We start from the raw sequence: 21559 nt of genomic DNA, 5'->3' as shown, positions 1-21559 counted from the left end.
TCTGCAAAATAGGGATATGCGACCAATGGCATTTGATTTGACGTAACGATTCAGGAGTACGTCATCAATTCAATTATTCTACCTTGTGTCGTCAAGACACTCTGTACAAAGGTGGCGACAAAGTCTGGGTAAAAGCTGAAACATTTTTACGTAATTACCCCCTAGCTCTATTGTCCATTGTTTGTAATCTATGTATGCTTGTGTTCCCTCATGTGCTTTATGTGTTGATTTGTTGTTAATTTAAAAAAATAAAAATAATAATAAAACATTTTTTTAAAGACAAAGTCTGGGTAAATGCCATTTGAGGACCTGATTTGACTGATGTGAAAGGCAACCAACGGTAAGTCTATCTGACCGCATTTCTGTGTTGCACCAATCACAGAGAGAGTTTTGTCCCTGAATCCACGTCATCTGGTAGTAAGACAAAATGGACGCACTCAGCCTGGTACTGTTAGCGCTCTCATAACATGCATTTCATGCTATTTATGTTGATATTTGTGATTTGAATGACACTATGATAATGATGTATCAGGGGTAGTTGCCACTGTTAGCCCAACAATGTAGAAGGACACAGTTTAACTAGCTAGTTCACAGAATTAGTAGCTAGCTAGCCGGCATGTTATGATTGTTGTCAGATTGCAATTGATCAGTCAGCGCTTGTCGTTCAAGTTGTTTGGCATCATGTTCACTGAACAAAATACAACATTGTATTCATCAGGAACCCACTCTGTACACCGTGAAGGCTGTGCTCATCCTGGACAATGACGGAGAAAGACTTTACGCCAAGGTAACTAGCTAATCAACAGCGATGAATGAACTACCAGCACCTGCCCCCACAGTCAATGTGCTTCAAATCAAACCTTATTTGTCACATGTGCCGAATACAACAGATGTAGACCTTACAGTGAAATGCTTACTTACAAGCAGGGGCACTGGTGTCAAGGTAATATGTACATGTAGGTAAAGTTAGTAAAGTGACTATACATAGATAATAATAGAGTAACAGCAGCGTAGAAGGGGGAGCAATGCAAACAGTCTGGGTAGCCATTTGATTAGCTGTTCAGGAGTCTTATGGCTTGGGGGTAGAAGCTGTTTAGAAGCCTCTTGGACCTAGACTTGGCACTCCAGTACTGCTTGCCGTGTGGTAGCAGAGAGAACAGTCTATGACTGGGGTGGGTGGGGTCTTTGACAATTTTTTGGGCCTTCCTCTGACACCGCCTGGTATAGAGGTCCTGGATGGCAGGAAGCTTGGCCCCCGGTGATATACTGGGCTGTACGCACTACCCTCTGTAGTGCCTTGCGGTCGGAGGCGGAGCAGTTACCATACCAATCAGGATGCTCTTGATGGTACAGCTGTAAAACATTTTGAGGATCTGAGGGCCCATGCCAAATCTTTTCAGTCTCCTGAGGGGGAATAGGTTTTGTTGTGCCCTCTTCACGAATGTCATGGTGTGCTTGGACCATGTTAGTTTGTTGGTGATGTGGACGTCAAGGAACTTGAAGCTCTCCACCTGCTCCACTACAGCCCCGTCGATGAGAATGGCGGCGTGCTCGGTCCTAGTTTTCCTGTAGTCCACAATCAACTCATTTGTCTTGATCACGTTGAGGGAGAGGTTGTTGTCCTTGCACCACACGGTCAGGTCTCTGATCTCCTCCCTATAGGCTGTCTCATCGTTGTCGGTGATCAGGCCTACCACTGTTGTGTCATCAGCAAACTTAATGATGGTGTTGGAGTCGTGCCTGACTGTGCAGTCATGAATGAACAGGGAGTACGGGAGGGGACTGAGCATGCACCCCTGAGGGGCCCCGTGTTGAGGATCAGCGTGGCGGATGTGTTGTTACCTACCCTTACCACCTGGGGGCGAGGGAAAGCTTTGTAAGCGTCTCTCTGCTTCATAGCATGTCAATATTCATCCAGCTGCATGAGTAGATGCAAAGTAGCCAACATAGTTTTGTAATTTTACATTCAGCTGACTACCTGGGTAACAAATTGCCTGTGTGCTCAAACTATGACTTATTTTGTGACACTGTCAGTGCTTGACTTGGACTGAAATAGGTTCTGGTACCCATTTTGGGTGCTGGTACTGTTTTATATTTAGGAGCAGGAGCTCTTCAAGCTCAAGCAGTATAACATTTGAGTTGCAAGTACTCTGCTCCGGTGAGTTCCTGCCCAAGTCAAGCACTTGGAGACACAGTATTCACACCTCTTGACTTTTTCCACATTTATTGTTACAGCCTGAATTTTAAAATGGATACAAATGAGATGTTTTTTTTTAAATGAAAAGCTGAAATGTCTTGAGTCAATAAGTTTCCAACCCTTCTCTTATGGCAAGCCTAAATACGTTCAGTAGTAAACATTTTCTTAACAAGTCACGTAATAAGTTAAATGGACTCTGTGTGCAATAATAATAGATTACATGATTTTTAAATGACTACCCCATTTCTCTACCCAACACATACAATTATCTCTATGGTCCCTCAGTCAAGTTCTGAATTTCAAGCACAGATTCAACCACAATGACGAGGGAGGTTTTCCAATGCCTCTCAAAGAATTGCACCTATTGGTAGATGGGTAAAAAAAAATAAAAAATCAGACACTGAATTTCTCTTTTGAGCAGTGGTGTAAGTACTTAAGTTGTTTTTGGGGGTATCTGTACTTTACTATTTCTATTTTTGACTACTTTTACTTAACTACATTCCTAAAGAAAATAATTTACTTTTTACTCCATACATTTTCCCTGACACCCAAAAGTACTCGTCACATTTTGAATGCTTAGCAGAACAGAAAAAATGTCAAATTCACACACTTATTAAGAGAACGTCCCTGGTTACGCCTTCTGCCTCTGTTCTGGCAGACTCACTAAACACACGTACTTTGTTTTGTAAATTATGTTGGTGTGTGCCCCTGGCTATCTGTAAATAAATAAAACATTAAGAAAATGATGCAGTCTAGTTTGCTTAATATAAGGAATTTGAAAGTATTTATGCATTTACTTTTGATACTTAAGTTTATTTAAAACCAAATAGTTTTAGACTTTTACTCAAGTAGTATTTTACTGGTTGACTAACTTTTACTTGAGTCATTTTCTATTAAGGTATCGTTATTTTACTCAAGTCTGACAATTGGGTACTTTTTCCACCACTGCCTTTGAGTATGGTGAAGTTATTAATTATGCTTTGGATGGTGTACCATTACACCCAGTCACTACAAAGATACAGGTGTCCCTCCTAACTCAGCTGCCGGAGAGGAAGGAAACCGCTCAGGGATTTCATCATGAGACCAATGGTGATTTTAAAACAGTTAAGAATTGAATGGCTGTGATAACTGAGGATGGGATCAACAACATTGTAGTTACTCCACAATGCTAACCTAAATTACATAGTAATCGTCATCGGCAAGGACTAGGACATTTTTGTAGGATAAGAAGAAATATAATAGAGCTAAGCACAGGCAAGATCCTAAAGGAAAACCTGACCCTGGGAGACATATTTACCTTTCAGCAGGACAGTAACCTAAAACCCAAGGCCAAAAATACATGGGAGTTGCTTACCAAAATGACATTGAATGTCCCTGAGTGGCCTAGTTAGTTGACTTAAATCCGTTTGGAAATCTATGGCAAAACTTTAAAATGGCTGTCTAGCCATGATCAACAACCAACTTGACAGAGCTTAAGGGTTTCCAAAAAGAATAATACTACTAAGAACCTCTTCGAGATTTACCCCAAAAGACTGTAATCGATGCTAAAGGTTATTCTAACATGTATTGACTCAAGGGGGTTGAATACTTATCTAATCAATATATATTATTGTTTATTTACATGAATCTAAAAAAAAAAAACATAAATCCCATTTTGTAACAACAAAATGTAGAATGAGGCAAGGGGTGTAAATACTTTCTGAAGACACTGTATGTGATCTCCGTTTGACTTCTGCCCCACAGTACTATGATGAAACCTATCCCACTGTGAAAGAGCAGAAAGCTTTTGAGAAGAACATCTTCAACAAGACACACCGCACAGACAGTAAGATGTTTTTTTCGACCTAATTAATCATATGCGCTTCAGTTTACATTTTGGTCACAGGCTTCATTACTTGCTATTTCATCTCTTGCCAAAGGCTTTGAGTGCTGATCTGTTCTCAATTGCACGAAGGCTTCTGTGTATAACTGGTATAATGAAGATGTTGTATCATAGACTGAACTCTCTCCGCTTCTTTACCCAGGTGAGATAGCGCTCCTAGAAGGTCTTACCGTTGTGTACAAAAGCAACATTGACCTCTACTTTTATGTTATTGGCAGTTCACATGAAAATGAGGTAGGCTGGTGGTGGTACGCTAACAAAACACACTGAAACATTGCCTATGTTGGGCTGTTTCTCCCACAAAACATTGATACGTTTTGTTATTTCCTCCCCCAGTTGATGCTTATGTCAGTGCTTAACTGTCTGTTTGATTCGCTCAGCCAGATGCTAAGGTAAGACTGCACTTTATTTACACTGAACAAAAATAGAAATGCAACAATTTAAAGATTTGACTGAGATGCATACCATTCATATAAGGAAATCAGTCAATTGAAATAAATTCATTACGCTTTAATCTATGGATTTCACCTGACTGACCTTAAAAATAAAAAGTAGGGGTCTGGATCAGAAAACCAGTCAGTATCTGTTGTGTCTGCCGTTTGCCTCATACAGCGCGACACATCTCCTTCGCATAGAGTTGATCAGGCTGTTGATTGTGGCCTGTGGAATGTTGTCCCACTCCTCTTCAAGGTCTGTGCGAAGTTGCCGGATATTTGTGGGAACTGGTCCACGCTGTTGTACACGTCGATCCAGAGCATCCCAAATATGCTCAATGGGTGACATGTCTGTTGAGTATGCAGGCCATGGAAGAACTGGGACATTTTCAGCTTCCAGAAATTGTGTACAGATCCTTGTGACATGGGCCTGTGCATTATCATGCTGAAACATGAGGTGATGGCGGCAGATGAATGGCACGACAATGGAATCCTCAGAATCTCATCACGGTATCTCTGTGCATTCATTTTCCATCAATAAAATGCAGTCGTGCTCGTTATCCGTAGCTTATGCCTGCCCATACCATAACCCCACCTCCACCATGGGGCGCTCGCCTACATGACGACATACACACTGTCTTCTATCTGCACGGTACAGTTGAAACTGGGATTCATCCGTGAAGAGCACACTTCTCCAGCATGCCAGTGGCCATCGAAGGTGAGCAATTGCCCACTGAAGTCAGTTGTGACGCCAAACTGCAGTAAGGTCAAGACCCTGGTGAGGACGACAAGCATGCATATGAGCTTCCCTGAGATGGATTCTGACAGTTTGTGTAGAAATTATTCGGTTGTGCAAACCCACAGTTTCCTCAGCTGTCCTTGTGGCTTGTCTCAGACGATCCTGCAGCATAAGAAGCCAGATATGGTGGTCCTGAGCTGGAGTGGTTACACTTAGTCTGCGGTTGTGAGGCTGGTTGGACGTATTGCCAAATTCTCTAAAGGGATGTTGGAGGCGGCTTATAGTAGAGAAATTACAAGCATTTCACTACACCTTCAATAACATCTGCTAAACATGTGTATGTGACCAATAACATTTGATTAGATTTGAATTTAACATTATATTCTCTGGAAACAGCTCTGGTAGACATTCCTGCAGTCAGCATGCCAATTGTACGCTCCCTCAACTTGAGACATCTGTGGTATTGTTGTGTGACAAAGCTGCACATTTTAAAGTGGCCTTTTTATCGTCCCCGGGTACAAGGTGCACCTGTGTAATGGCATGCTGTTTTAATCAGCTTCTTGATGTAACACACCTGTCAGGTGGATGGATTATCTTGGCAAAGGAGAAATGCTCACTAACAGGGATGTAAACAATTTTGTGAACGAAATAAGCTTTTTGTGTGTTTTTTTTTTCAGCTCATGAAACATGGGACCAACACTTTACAAATTGCGTTTTACAGTTTTTGTTCAGTGTAGTTGAATAAGCAACTGAATGAGACATTTGTAACACTTTGTTAGTTTCCATAGAGAGGTCAGGATGTGTGTTTAAGCTCCCTTTCTTTGTCCTCCTGCAGGAAAAATGTTGAGCGGCGGGCCTTGCTGGAGAACATGGAGGGCCTGTTCCTGGCAGTGGATGAGATTGTGGATGGGGGGTAGGTACTTATCTCACCCCAAAGCAGGGGTCTCTGGAGCTGTGTATTCTCCTCTAGTATGTCCTTTGACTCCCTGACCAAACCAACTTTTCCATCTAGACTGGATGCTTTCAAAGACATCACACTATGGCGTACAGCTAAATTATTCATCCCCCTTGGCGTTTTTCCTATTTTGTTGCATTACAACCTGTAAATTAAAAGGATGTTTATTTGGATTTCATGTAATGGACATACACAAAATAGTCCAAATTGGTGAAAAGTTGTTTTAAAAAAAATAATAATAATGTAAAAAATTAAATGGAAAAGTGGTGTGTGCATATGTATTCACCCCCTTTGCTATGAAGCCCCTAAATAAGATCTGGTGCAACCAATTACCTTCAAAGTCACATAATTAGTTAGATTGCACACAAGTGGACTTTATTTAAGTGTCACATGATCTCAGTGTGTGTGTATATATATATATATATATATATATATATATATATATATATATATATATATATATATATATATATATATCTCTGTTCTGAAAGGCCCCAGAGTCTGCAACACCATTAAACAAGGGGTACCACCAAACAAGCAGCACCATGAAGAACAAGGAGCTCGCCAAACAGGACAGGGACAAAGATGTGGAGAAGTACAGATCAGGGTTGGGTTATAAAAAATATCAGAACCTTTGAACATCCCACGGAGCACCATTAATACCATTAAAATGGAAAGAATATGGCACCACAACAAACCTGCCAAGAGAGGGCCGCCCACCAAAACTCACAGACCAGACCAGGCAAGGAGAGGATTAATCAGAGGGGCAACAAAGAGACCAAAGATAACCCTGAAGGAGCTGCAAAGCTCCACAGCGGAGATTGGAGTGTCTGTCCATAGGACCACTATAAGCTGTACACTCTACAGAGCTGGGCTTTATGGAAGAGTGGCCAGAAAAAGCCATTGCTTAATGAAAAAATAAGCAAACACGTTTGGTGTTCGCCAAAAGGAATGTGGGACACTCCCCAAACATATGGAAGAAGGTAATCTGGTCAGATGAGACTAAAATTGAGCTTTTTAGCCATCAAGGAAAACGCTATGTCTGGCACAAACCCAACACCTCTCATCACCACGAGAACACCGTTTTTCATCGGCAGGGACTGGGAAACTGGTCAGAATTGAATGAATGATGGATGGCACTAAATACAGGGAAATTCTTGAGTGGAAACCTGTTTGTCTTCCAGAGATTTGAGACTGGGATGGAGGTTCACCTTCCAACAGGACAATGACCCTAAGCATACTGCTAAAAGCAACATTCGAGTGGTTTAAGGGGAAACATTTAAATGTCTTGGAATGGCCTAGTCAAAGCCCAGACCTCAATCCAATTGATCTTTGGTATGACTTAAAGATTGCTGTACACGAGCGGAACCCATCCAACTTGAAGGGGTTGGAGCAGTTTTGTCTTGAAGAACGGGCAAAAATCCCAGTGGCTAGATGTGCCAAGTTTATAGAGACATACCCCAAGAGACTTGCAGCTGTAATTGCTGCGAAAGGTGCCTCTACAAAGTATTGACTTTGGGGGGGTGAGTAGTTATGCACGCTCAAGTTTTCTGTTTTGTTTGTTTCACAATAAAAAAAAAATATTTTGCATCTTCAAAGTGTTGCATGTTGTGTAAATCAAATGATTAAAAAAAGTATTATAATAAATTTCATTCCAGATTGTAAGGCAACAAAATAGGGAAAATGCCTAGGGGGGTGAATAGTTTCGCAAGCCACTGTAGCCAAGATAAAGAGGAAGTCCAGAAGCAATTCTCTGGCAACCTGGGTCGTTCCACAGAATTATTCCCTTTTTGATATTTTAAGTATAAATTGTGCACCAATATTGCCTTTTCAAAGCCTGTTAAATTGACCACATCGGATTTTTTTTTTTTTATAAAGGCTTGCTGAAGTGCCACAATTCAGCGTTTTGACATGTCTCTCTGTGACTTCTATGACGAGCTTAACCCACTTAACCCCCAACATTTCTCCAGGTTCTCTCCATAGTAAAGCCCTAGTTATTTTGTTGCTTTGAAAAAGTCATTTCTGAAGATGATTTATTTCACTTGATTAGTGATTAATGTCAAGGGAAAATAAACCTATCCCTCATTTTTAAGGTCAATCCTGTTACTCTTTTTAATGTAATGAAACAATAAAAATTATAAACCATTAAACATCTAGTAGTCAAATCATAGTGTAAAAGCAGGTGAACTGGTTCTAACCCTTTTGGAAATGTCTTGTTTTGTGGTGGGAAACTAAGCAGGTCGAGCAGAACACGCCAACCCTGTTACCAATATAGCTAGAAATGTTTTTTACAACCAAAATTTGTTTTTTGAAGCTTGCATTCAATTGCCCCTCCCTGTTGCACACATCATGCTTCCATTCCCCCTGTCACGAGGGGATTTATGGCAGATTTAAGATGAAATCGTCAACCCTGTTAGTTTATTTTACTTTACTATAGTTATTTTATTTATCTAAAACATACCCACAGATGGATTTTACCAGTTAAATACTCTATTACATAATTTAAGGTTTCTGAGACTGGATAGGCTCTCAGTCCAATATAAATCAACCATCCTACTAGTCCATAGCTAGGTGATACAATAGCCCCTCGAAGTAAGGTTATTTAGGGTTAGGGAGGATGCCCATTTTGCTTAGCATTTAGATGTCAGCCATTGAGAGTGATCTATGCTCTTCTGTCTTCCAGAGTCATTCTGGAGAGCGACCCTCAGCAGGTGGTGTACCGTGTGGCCCTCAGAGTAAGACCATTGATCCTCCTCCTCCTCAGTCAAACACCATGGTTCTGTTATCATGGAGTACTGTACTGCCCAGATGTCAACAACATTTAAATTGATCTGGACTATATTTCTCTCATGTTTACAGGGGGATGATGTTCCTTTAACAGAACAGACTGTGTCTCAGGTAATTGCGCTTCTTATTTACGAGAAAATCTCATATTACCTAGTAAACCTAACCCTAACTTGTTAAAATTGTGTACAATTTATTTTAGTACTACTAATAATTGGGTAGGTGCTTACATGAGTCTTATTTCACACATGTACAAGTGTATTATACACATGTGAATTGTAAATATTTTTGGGGCATATCCCACGTGACACCCTTGGAGATTGGGGTCACGGCCAGGGACCAGCCATTATTGACAGCGACCCTGGAGCAATTAGGTTTAAGTGCCTTGCTCAAGGGCACATCAACATATTATTTTCCACCTAGTCGGCTCTGAGATTTGAACCAGAAACCTTTTGGTTACTGGCCAAACTACTTAACCGCTAGGCGACCTGCCGCCTGGTGTACTGGAATTTAAACGTGTGTTTGATAGTAATGTGATTTGGATATCAGTGAACAACATGGCTGAGTGATGACTAGGTGGTTTGTCAGGCTAACAATCTTTAGCACATACTGTACCTTATGCTTCCCAGCTCTTTTTATCCCTAAAATGCCCTCATTGTTCTGTTAGCTATTTAAAAAATAATTGTATTTCTCTCCAACAGTATATTAAGCTACTACATTAGCTTTATTGTAATGAAAAGGGAAGAGAACAGAGGGGAGCGTACCCAGTGTAGCTGCTAATGAGGCTCCACTGTTAGCTAGGCGGCGTGTCTCCACACCTGGCAGGCTCTCTGAGCACTACGCTGATGGATGCTCCCATCTGACAGGCATTTTACTGGCTGCAGGTGTCTCCCTCTCCCACTCTGTCCATTAATCGTCATCGCCAACCCTGGGCCTGCATGCCTCATAATGGTTACTGAGAGACTTTAGTCTGCAGAATTAAAATGATTCATTCATTGATGTATCGTTCCTGTGTGTAGTAGTATTACTGGTGTCATCACACCACCACTCTTCCCTCATATCACAGTAGGAAAGTTCTGGAAGCTTCCTTCAGTGTTTTATACTGTATATATTTTTTTCTACCTGTAGTTGGATTTTGAGGTGATGGACATTTACCAAACTATACAGTTCTGCCTTTTGTGGGTTGCTAACGGCTTTCATCTTCTATAAACAGTATTAGAGGGACACTTAACCAAACCGAGTTCTCCTCACTCTGTTTTTCTCTTCTCTATTTCAGGTGCTTCAGTCTGCAAAAGAACAGATCAAGTGGTCCTTACTGCGATAGGAGAGTTGTCTCTGCTGTCACATACACACGTACCAACACTCACTCACCTGATAACATCATTCCTATTCCTGTGTATCCCAGAGATCATTGCACTGAAGTCTTCTGATTGAGCCACCAATCAGAACCAGCCAGGCCTACTGTGGCATTTTCTATCCTCCATTTCCTGTCTTGATTATCCATTCCCATGTGGTGGGAGATCCAGAGCTCTTATCGCCCAGACAACAGGATTAGTTTTTTTGTTGTTGTCTCAACTCCACACATCCTTACTGTCTCTATGGCTGTTGGTGATTCCAACCTTTTGTATTACAGTACCAACAAATGTGATCTGACCAGTATGAATCACCCAGTATTCACCTATTCCAATGGGATTTTGCCTATTTTAGTGGGCATAGCTGTTAGCTGTGTTAATAATTGTATGGTATATGAAACATGACTATTAGTAAAACACTGAGCCATCTCCTTGCTGTGCTCGTGTCTCTTTGTATACAACCTTTATTAGAGATTCCACTAAATGTGGCAACTTTTTGCTTGTGTAGTTGTGCATGAAGCATACATTTTGTGATTTAAATGTGATAATTACAATGATATGCAGGCTTTCTTTACATTGCGTTTCTCTTGCCGTTGTGAAAAGAACTTGGATCAAATAAACTTTATTTAAACCAGCAAGCATTTGATTGGTTTCTCTTGTTTGTGGTGCAGTAAAATATTTGTTTGTTGGGGAAAAGTTTGAGGCTATCTTTTGCCGCAGTAGGGCAGATGCTGCAGTTGAAAGGAATTATATCGCCACCTGCTGGGAGACAAAGCCACTACAGTGCACATGTCAGAGTAGTGACAGAGGACATACTAAGATATTTAAACAAATCATTCATACTGACTTGTGTCCAATCTGATGCATGTTGGAAAGTTGCTTAACAGCAGATTCGGACACCGTACGCATGACACCTCAATAGAAAGTAGGCATAACGATCTCAACAGATCTATGCTAGAATGTGTTAGATTTTAGGAATCCCTGGTATACTGACAGCAGGTACACATTTTCTCCCTGTGTGTGTGTTTCAAAATGTCAAAAGTTGAGACTAAAAGTGTGTATGAGGTTTGCATACTGAGTGTGCAGAGGGTAGGGAAAGGTCACAGGGAAGCGCTGCTGCCATCCTTTTAATTTTCATCAGGGAACGTTAGTGACACCTCCGAGCCGTCAAGGACTCATTTCTCATCGGCTAATTACCCCGGCAGAGCCATAAAGAGGCAGAGAGGTAATTTATATTGATTACACAGAAACCAGGATAATTGACTGAAATGCCACCGTTTGGCATGCTCCTATGTTTTACATACACACAGACCGGCAGCATCTGAGTGTGTGTGTGTGTGTGTGTTCTGCAGGTTGGTGCCTGTATCTAATAACAGGGAATGTTTACAAGTGTGTGAGTTGATGTATGTCAGAGGTCTATAATTAATGCCTATGATATGTGTATTATTGACAACGGGAATGTCCCATGGTTGGTGTTCTCGTCTGTCCGTTCAGGTCAGAATGAATATCTTCAGTGTCTACCATGTCTTTATGTTTGCATCCGTCTGTTATTGTCCCACTTTCAAATCTTGACTTCTGCTTGTGTAAACTCATGGAAAAAAGCTTGTGCTTAAATATACATTTACCATTTAAACTAGTGTCACCTGCACTATATACTATTAAACAATTCAGTGATCCTACACATTGATCAGTGATTCTACACATTGATTCAGTGATCCTACACTTTGATTCAGTGATTCTACACTGATTCAGTGATCCTACACCTTGATTCAGTGTCGAACAGTGAAAAGTGTGGCGGCATAGATCTTCGTTAATCTTAGCTCATTTGCAAAGCCAAATAAATCAAGGATTTTGGTTGACATCATCGGATCCACCACCATTAGTCGAAACGAGATGATTGAATAGCCACACTGCTATCAGGGATATTGGAGCAGGAGTCTGCCTGATTGCATTCTGCTCCCATCTGTGTTGCTGTTATTATGGCCCTGGAAGCTGTGCAAACCCAAGGCATGTGATAAAGGGGAGAGAAAGACAGTCGTTAGGGGATGTGTTTTGCATAAACAAACCCGGAGGTGTGTGTGCGTGTGTGAAAGCAGGATGAAATGGGATTCTGGGATTGTGTAGCAGTGTGGGCAATCTTAATGTTCAAAGTCAACGTATAATGGTTGTCGTCAAACAGGGATTGCTTGCGTGTGTGTGTGTGTGCGTGCGTGCGTGCGTGAGAGCAGGGTGAAATGGGATTGTGTAGCAGTGTGGGCGACCATAATGCCACAGCATAACGGTTGTTGTCACACAGGGATTGTGTGTGTGTGTGTGTGTGTGTGTGTGTGTGTGTGTGTGTGTGTGTGTGTGTGTGTGTGTGTGTGTGTGTGTGTGTGTGTGTGTGTGTGTGTGTGTGTGTGTGTGTGTGTGTGTGTGTGTGTGTGTGTGTGTGTGTGAGCGTGCGTGCGTGCGTGCGTGCGTGTGTACGTACCTGTGTAGTTTTTATGAGACGTGGGCCTGGGGCCGATATGCAGCTTCTCCCCGCAGTTTAAACTGTGCTTTATGACTGTGGCTGTTTCTTGTTGTTTACAGATTCTCACTGTCAATTCGGGCCCTGGGACGGAGAGACAGCCAAAAACAACACTATCACCACAACGTTCCCCCCTCCCTCAACTCCCTCCCTCCACTCGTTCCACGGCTATAACTTACCACTCGAGCCACCAGGCGCCCCAATTCTACAGAAAAACGTGTAGCAATACCGCAAGTAGTAATGTGAACATAAATTACTCTCAAATCTCATCTGTGGTCGCATTGCATGTAAATGTACTTGCTTGTAATGGTGTGAGGTTGCAGATGTACAAGTTGGTTAGACAAGAGGGAATAGCAAGCAAACTGGCCAGTTGTTCCCTATTCCACCCAGTGTATTGCAGGAGCTGCTGGAGAGACAGAGGGAAAAGTAATTTACTATTAGACATAGCGGGGCAGGAAAATATACATTTCCATTAGTTTGAAAGATCGAGAAAGAGAGATCATACATAGACATACGATGACAATGATACCATGCCTGATGTCTACACATATCAGTCACACTCAAAATCAACATTTTTGGGGGCATAATGTCAGAGTAATGCTTTCTGAACTCCTGTGGCGCTGCATAGCTGCACCACACCCCGAGTCTGGGAACCCAGAGGAAAGGAATTCCCTGCATCAAGTGTGACTCCGAGACATGAAACTAGAACATATGGGCCTCAAGGATTAAAGACTGGAATTTATATTCATCATTATGGGTTTGGTGTATAAAACTCAAGGCTACACTGCCATTATTCCATTGCATTTATACTGTTTTTGTTGTATATGGCATTATGTTATTTACTCACCCAATTGGGATTATGGTTGGTTGGAGTTTGTTATGTCTGTTCACTAGTAAATGATCAAAAAACAGTAGTTATGTCACTGATTAGGAGATGGTGGCCAACTAATGTTGAACAGAAACTGTTCTTGTTATAGTCATGATCCAGTGAGCTGTATTACATGATCTTTGTGTGATCAAACAGAAAATAGTGATGGGTTTATGGTCACATCTTGTATATGATTGTGGATGTGTTCTTGGATGTTATACAAGGTGAAGACTGCCGCTTCGATGTGGCTGGTCTACTGGGTCTTCCTACTCGATGGTCACATGCTCAGGATTGTTTCTGTCATAAATGCCTCCTCTCTCTGGCTCCATGCCCAGAGATCTGTTTTCGTGGGACTCTAACACAGCCAAGGGAAGAAGAGGAAGACAACAAAAAAACACTGCCATTTCCCTGTATGTTTCTCCTCTTAAAGCCACTCTCTTTTCTCCACCCCTCCATCCCCCTCATCCTGCTCCCTGTGGATTCCCCAGCAGCAATGCAGTACCCATTAACAGAGCCCACCCCCCACCTCTCAGACAGATTTACTGCTATTGCCACGCTATTGGCCGCCAAGCTGACAGAAGTGATTTAAAGCTTGCCCCTCATTGGTCCTCGTATGACAAGCAAATTTATTGCTGCACTACGATTCGCTGCCGCCTGCCTTTGATGTGAATTACGGCCTTGTCTGTGATAGGACACAGGAGCAGTGTCAAGTTACTGTCGTAAAACCTGCGTCCCTGGGGGAGGGGAGCGGGGAGGGTGTTGTGTGGTATGCCTGAGTCAAGACTGAGGACGAGAGGAGAGAAAGAGATGGAGAGAGACAGAAAGGCAGACAGCAAGAAAGAGAGAGAGAGGAGCAGCATGCGTTGCTGTATTTTCCAGTCTGTTATTATGTTCTTTTCCTATAGCCTTTGTTGAAGTCACGCACCACTCAGAATCCCCTAGGACACAACTCAAACTCATTCCACGGAGGGCTAGTTCTGCGTGTTTTTCGCACCACCCTTGTGCTTGATGGATGAATTAAGGTCACTAATTAATAAGGAACTCCCCTCATATGGTTGTCTGGGTCTTAATTGAAAGGAAAAAACAAAAACCCGCAGACATTCGGCTCTCCGTGGAATGAGTTTGACACCTCTGCCCCAGGATGTGGTTTTCATACTGCCTTTATACCTCTACAAGAGTAGGGTTTTCAGTCTCATGTTATATTCTACAGTCAATCCTTGTGCATTAACTGTTTCTGGCCTTACATTACAGGAGTTTCCCTTCTATACTAAAATGCCTTTGTTCCTATTTTAAAAAAATAATAATAAGCTAGAAATTGAAATGAGGGAGAAAAGAAGGCGTGAAACTGCACTGCGTGTTTTATAGAGGTAGAGATGAGCGCCAGGTTTTATGACTCGGGGGAGTGGAGGCGGTACAGTGTGTATTAAAGTGTAATCAAACGCATATCCTTTAGTGGGGTGCAGGGACGAAAAAAGTTGGTATAAAAGAAATAGAGCCCCGCACACTTATAAGCTCCTCCACGCACCTTTAACGTTTCGACCCTGCAAGGATCTTCTTCAGGTCATTGTGTATTACCCATGATGCACTCTGAGTTTGAACGCCTCTGTTCTTCTCCTCTCCTTCCCTCTGATTCCATTATCCAGTTTATCCTCCCACTCCTTTCCTCCCTCCTGCTGCCTTCCAGCCCAGAGCCATCTTTCCGTGGGCAGCCAGGCAGTGTATGACATATCATATGGATGTGGTGCGCTGTGAATGACCGCGTCGCATCGCTGATCAACAGGAGAAAACTGCCAAACGTCACTTTTACTCCCTTTTCTATCTGTCTGTTGGTCAGATTATCTTTCTGTTCTGTCTCTAACTCTCTTCAGTTTAGCAACGATCCATTTGCCTGTCAGTGTGTATCTTTTCCTCCATTCGTCTGTTTCTGTAGACATATATCCCCCGCTCGCTCTCTCAATTTATTTTCAATGTCAATTTTAAGGAGCTTTATTGACATGGGAAACATATGTTTACATTGCCAAAGCAAGTGAAATATATATTAAAGTCAACCGTAGACATTACACTCACAAAAGTTCCCCCAAAAAATGAAGACATTTCATATATCATATTATGTATATATACAGTGTTGTAATGATGTGCAAATAGTTAGTACAAAGTACAAACTGAAAAATAAATCAACATAAATATAGGTGCATTTACAATGGTGTTTGTTCTTCACTGGTTGTCCTGATGTAATTGCACACTGTGGTTTTTCACCCAATAGATATGGGAGTTTATCAAAATTTGATTTGTTTTTTAATTGTTTGTGGGTCTGTGTAATCTGAGGGAAATATGTGTCTCTAATATGGTCATACATTTGGCAGGAGGTTAGGAAATGCAGCTCAGTTTCCACCTCATTTTGTGGGCAGTGTGCACATAGCCTGTCTTCTCTTGAGAGCCAGGTCTGCCTTCAGCGGCCTTTCTAAATAGCAAGGCTATGCTCACTGAGTCTGTACATAGTCAAAGATTTCCTTAGTTTAGGCTCAGACAGCGGTCAGGCATTCTGCCACTGTGTACTCTCTGTTTAGGGCCAAATATCATTTTTGTAAATTCTTTCCAATGTGTCAAGTAATTCTCTTTTTGTTTTCTCATGATTCTCTCTATTTCTCCTTCCTTCTCCCTGTTCACACTAACCACCATGGGCCTTAGTCTATTCATACATTCTGACATGAGGTCCAGTAGAGAAACAGTTAGTTCTGTGAATTGCCAATCTTGCTCGAAGGACAAAGTAGGACTTCAATTGGGAGACAATGGAGCCCCTCATTGACCAGGAGCCCTGACTGACGGTAGGACTGACAGAGGCCAAATCAGCTCCAGATTGATACCGGGGCCACAGTGGTAATGGACCTGTCCAAGCCTGAACCCATCATGTCTATCAGTTAAGTGATTTTTACGATGTACCTCCACTTCACATGTGAGTCAAGTATCTCCAACCTGTCAGCAGTGAGGAGGGAGGAAAGGTCCAATGTCCATAGTTTACCTCTGTCCAACCTTTAGTGGAGAAGATCAAGGAACTTCACAGTAATCAATACATGAAAATATACACCCACATATACCTACACGTACTGTATGTTCATTGTAAGCTTCAAGTTAACATGGTTTAGGTATGCTAACATTGGATAGACAACTAAAATGGCCCAACATCAGCACCATTTTGTGCCTGACGCAGCTGCTGAAATTGAGTAGTCCCACCCAAAATGGCTGATGTTTTTCACCATCCTATGAGAAGGAAAAGTCTTAACAGAATCCTTGGGATATCCCAACTCTGACATCATCCATTTTACATTGACATTTTAGTCATTTAGCACAGTGTTTCTCAACCCCGGTCCTCCAGTACACCTTGTTATTGTAGCCCTGGAAAAACACAACTAATTCAGCTCACTGAGGGCTTGATGATTAGATGACAAGTTGAATCCAACCTCCAACCTCGACTTCCTCTGCCTCTCAGAGACACGGCTCCATAAAACCCTCCATGTGCTGCTTTGATTGTGCCTGGCTACAATGTTTTCAGGAGAGACAGGATTGAAGGAAGAGGAGGGGGTCTGATGATTTACATTAAAGAACATATCCGATATAAACAAATTGAGTGGTCATGTGATAATGAACTACAATGTATTGGCCTGAACGTTACACTGTCTCCCCAAATGTCTTTTACCCTTATTGTAATGTATAGGCCACCTTCCACCAAAAGTGTGTTTTTTGATCAGTTTAATAGCATGCTTAGGGAATGTGATTTTGGGAAAGAGGTCATCTTAATGGGAGATTTTAACATTAATTATGAAGACAAGTCTTGTAGGAAAACCCTCAAACGGATCCCTTTGACCTTACACAGCTAGTTAAAGGACCAACCAGGGTGACTTGTTGCTCTAAAACACAGATTGATTTGGTGTTCAGTAATAAACCAGAGAGAGTGACTAAATCATTCAATATGGTTACTGGGCTATCTGATCATAATCTGACACTTATAGCCAGAAAGCTGTCTAAGAGCAGGTTTAACCTCTCTACTGTTAGAAAGCCGGATCAACTAAGAATACCTAAGAGTGAATTAAACTATTTTGAAAACGCAATTAAGGGAATTAACTGGAATGATCGCTTGTCCCATACAGACGTGAAAGCTGATAGTCAGGTTTTTCTATCCACAATCCAGACTACAATAAATGGTTTCCTATAGAAAATAAAATCCAAACCTGGCCAAAAGAGAACTCTTCCTTGGCTAAATGAAGAAATCTGGAAATTGATGAAAGAACGAGATTATGCTCTAAAAATAGCCCTAAGATCCAAATTGGAGCATGACAGACGTAGGTTTACCATGTTGAGAAATAAGGTGATTAAAGAAATCAGACAGGCCAAGGCAAACTTTTTTATTAACATAATTGGTGAAGCAAAGGGAAATTCTAAATTGACTTTGGAGTATCTAATAAAGTTAACAGTGAAAGACCATAGTAACACTGCAAAAAGACTAGAAATCATGGTGAATAACAATCTAACACAGGATGCAATCGAAATAGCAATAACCTTCAATTCCTACTTTATTGACTCATTCAGGGTACTGACACAGAACCCCTCCACTTGTTTCTTGGGCTCAGTGCTAGTGAATGACACTCAACCTGTCTTCATCATAAGGGAGGTTTCTAAGTCAAAGGTGAACAAGGTGATTAGCTCACTAAAGAACTCTAAAGCCAAAAATGTGTTTGGGCTGGACTCTACCTTTCTTAAAAACTACAAAGAGTCACTCGTTGGCCCCATTATTAAGGTCACCAACACGTCTATTGGTCTCGGGGTGTTTCCAAGAGTATGGAAGTCGGCCATAATAACGGCCATCTTTAAATCGGGCGACCCTGCTGACATGAGTAACTACAGGCCCATTAGTATACTACCTGTGGTGTCAAAGGTTGTTGAAAAGTGTGTAGCAGAACAACTGATTGCCCACCTCAACAATAGCTCCTTCACATTACACTCCATGCAGTTTGGCTTCAGAGTGAAACACTCCACAGAAACGGCCAACTGCTTTCTTCTGGAAAATGTGAAGTCCAAGACGGACAAAGGGGGCGTTGTTGGGGCTGTGTTTCTGGACCTAAGGAAGGCTTTTGATACTGTTAACCATGAGATTCTCATCACAAAATTGTCCAAGTTCAACTTTTCCCCCGATGCCTTGAGATGGATGAAATCATACCTTGAAGGCAGAACTCAGTGTGTCAGAGTGAGCAATGAGCTGTCGCCCACTCTTAGCTATGATGTGGGCGTGCCCCAAGGGTCAATACTGGGGCCCCTCCTGTTCAGCCTGTACATTAATGATCTGCCTTCTGCCTGTACTGGGTCTGAAGTTCAAATGTATGCAGATGATACAGTGATATATATGCATGCAAAGAGCAAACAACAAGCTGCACAAGAACTCACTACTGCAATGGTCCAGGTTACAAAGTGGCTCAGTGACTCGTGTTTGCATCTCAATGTGAAAAAAACTGTTTGCATGTTCTTCACAAAGAGGGCAACAGATGCTACTGAACCAGATGAACTGTTCAGATGAACTGAACTAGATGTTTTAAGTACCTTGGCATCATACTTGATTCCAACCTCTTTTAAAAAGCATGTGAAAAAGGTCATTCAGATAACCAAATTCAACCTAGCTAATTTCCGATTTATACGAAATTGTTTGACTACAGAGGTAGCAAAACTGTACTTCAAATCTATGATACTCCCCCACTTAACAGACTGCTTGACTAGTTGGGCCCAAGCTTTCTGTACAACATTAAAACCTATTCAGTCTGTCTACAAACAGGCTCTCAAAGTGCTTGATAGGAAGCCCAATAGCCATTATCACTGTTACATCCTCAGAAAGCATGAGCTCCTGAGTTGGGGAAAATCTTGTGCAATACACCGATGCATGTCTTGTATTCAAGATCCTAAATGGCCTGGCTCCCCCTCCACTCAGTATTTTTGTTAAACAGAAAACCCAAACATATGGCAGCAGATCCACAAGGTCTGCCATGAGAGGTGACTGTATAGTTCCCTTAAGGAAAAGCACCTTTAGTAAATCCGCTTTCTCTGTGAGAGCTTCCCATGTCTGGAATACATTGCCATCAGACACACATAACTGCACCACCTATCACACTTTCACAAAATGTGTGAATACATGGCTAAAGGTCAATCAGATTTGTGAACATAATCCCTAGCTGTGTATTGCCGCTTTCCATGTTGTCTGTTGCTTGTGAGGTGTGGAAACACTTTGTTGCTTTTATGAATTTTGTCTTGCTGCTTTTTGTTCTATGTTGCTCTGTCTGTATGCTACGTCTTGCTTGTCCTATGTTGCTCTGTCTGTATGCTACGTCTTGCTTGTCCTATGTTGCTCTGTCTGTATGCTACGTCTTGCTTGTCCTATGTTGCTCTGTCTGTATGCTACGTCTTGCTTGTCCTATGTTGCTCTGTCTGTATGCTATGTCTTGCTTGTCCTATGTTGCTCTGTCTGTATGCTATGTCTTGCTTGTCCTATGTTGCTCTGCGTGTGCTCACTGCTTAATGATTGTCTATATTGTAATTGTTTTTAATAACCTGCCCAGGGACTGCAGATGAAAATTAGCCGGCTGGCTAAAACCGGCACTTTTACTGAAACGTTGATTAATGTACCATGTCCCTGTAAAAATAAAATACACTCAAATCAGGTGTGCTTGTTCAGGGTTACAATATTGTAAGTCACTTATCCAGAGCAACTTACATTTTAATACTTGTCCTCCATTGGAATCAAACCAACAACCATGGAATTGCAAGCACCATGCTCTTACCAACTGTGCCACACGGGACACCCATTAAGATGGCATTTAAAATGGTTGAAGTAAGGGTTAAGGTTAGGGTAACGGTAGGAGTTAATGTTAGGGTTTAGGGTCGTCCCAAGGATCCTGGATTGCGCTAACCATGAGAAGACGACCCTCATTCTCATTCAGAGATTCACCCCGTTTACCATCGATTTATGGTTTAATAAACGATGATGCTGCAGACTATTATTTTTTACAATATTCATTTTGATTTACAACTTTTTATTAGACTAATCTCAGCTGAAAGAATTGCTAAGAGGTCTATCAGTGAAAGTGCCTGCTCTCTTACGTTGTCCTAGTAAATGGCAAATATAACAACATGATGAACATGCATTGGCTATGATATCATGGTTTCAATACTGCAGGGAAGCAATCAGGAACCACAATACAATATGATATAATATATGCCATTTAGCAGACACCTATGTCCAAAGAGACTTAGAATCATGCTTGCATACATTTTGGTATGTGTGGGTAATTAAACAACATTTAGTTCCAGCTCATGATTAGCCAATCATACAGCAGCTAGCCTTAATCACAGACACAATGGGACTAGTAGTTGGGGTAGCAGACAGTATTAGAGGCAATAACATTAGTTCCCCAGTAAGTAGGTGGTGTTAAGGCAGTCGTTTTTCAAGCTCTACAACACATGGAAAAAGCAGCAAGGGGTGTCATTTTCCCTTCAGTTAGGAATTTACACGGCTTTTAAAAGCATGTGAAGTTACAGTTCTCCATTAAGCTGACCTCTCTGCTCCCCCTCCATACACTAGTGTTGACCAGTCTAAATCATGGTTGAAGTTGAAGCTAATGCACGCTCACTTTAAGATAACTCAGAGGGTTCTCTCACCAATCCACTATGTCACTGCTGAGTAAACAAGCTGACACTCATAAGTCTTTTCTAGATCAGGCACAGAGTGGTTGGTTGTTGATATACAGTGGGGTATGAAATGATTGACACCCTTGATAAAGATGAGCAAAAATTACTGTA

General features: G+C 41.7%; 2 protein-coding genes across 2 annotated transcripts in view; one reads left to right on the top strand and one right to left on the bottom strand.

Annotated features, from left to right (window-relative positions):
• Positions 1–323: 323 nt before the first annotated feature.
• On the top strand, positions 324–10981 carry LOC110494223 (coatomer subunit zeta-1). Its single transcript, XM_021569123.2, has 9 exons — positions 324–445; positions 719–787; positions 3941–4022; positions 4222–4313; positions 4416–4471; positions 6088–6165; positions 8891–8942; positions 9067–9105; positions 10268–10981. Exons 1-9 carry the CDS (start codon positions 428–430, stop codon positions 10313–10315), a joined length of 534 nt encoding a protein of 177 aa, XP_021424798.1. The 5' UTR covers positions 324–427; the 3' UTR covers positions 10316–10981.
• The window catches only part of LOC110494220 (gastrula zinc finger protein XlCGF57.1), a 52344-nt gene continuing 37453 nt past the window's right edge, over positions 6669–21559 (bottom strand). Inside the window, exon 25 of the transcript XR_005037024.1 lies at positions 6669–6684. The gene's annotated coding sequence lies outside the window, so the exon portion shown is untranslated. The remainder of the gene's footprint in view (positions 6685–21559) is intronic.

This window comes from Oncorhynchus mykiss, chromosome 17 (assembly GCF_013265735.2).
Source record: "Oncorhynchus mykiss isolate Arlee chromosome 17, USDA_OmykA_1.1, whole genome shotgun sequence".
Lineage (NCBI taxonomy): Eukaryota > Metazoa > Chordata > Actinopteri > Salmoniformes > Salmonidae > Oncorhynchus > Oncorhynchus mykiss.
This window is presented reverse-complemented; position numbering and strand designations above follow the sequence as displayed.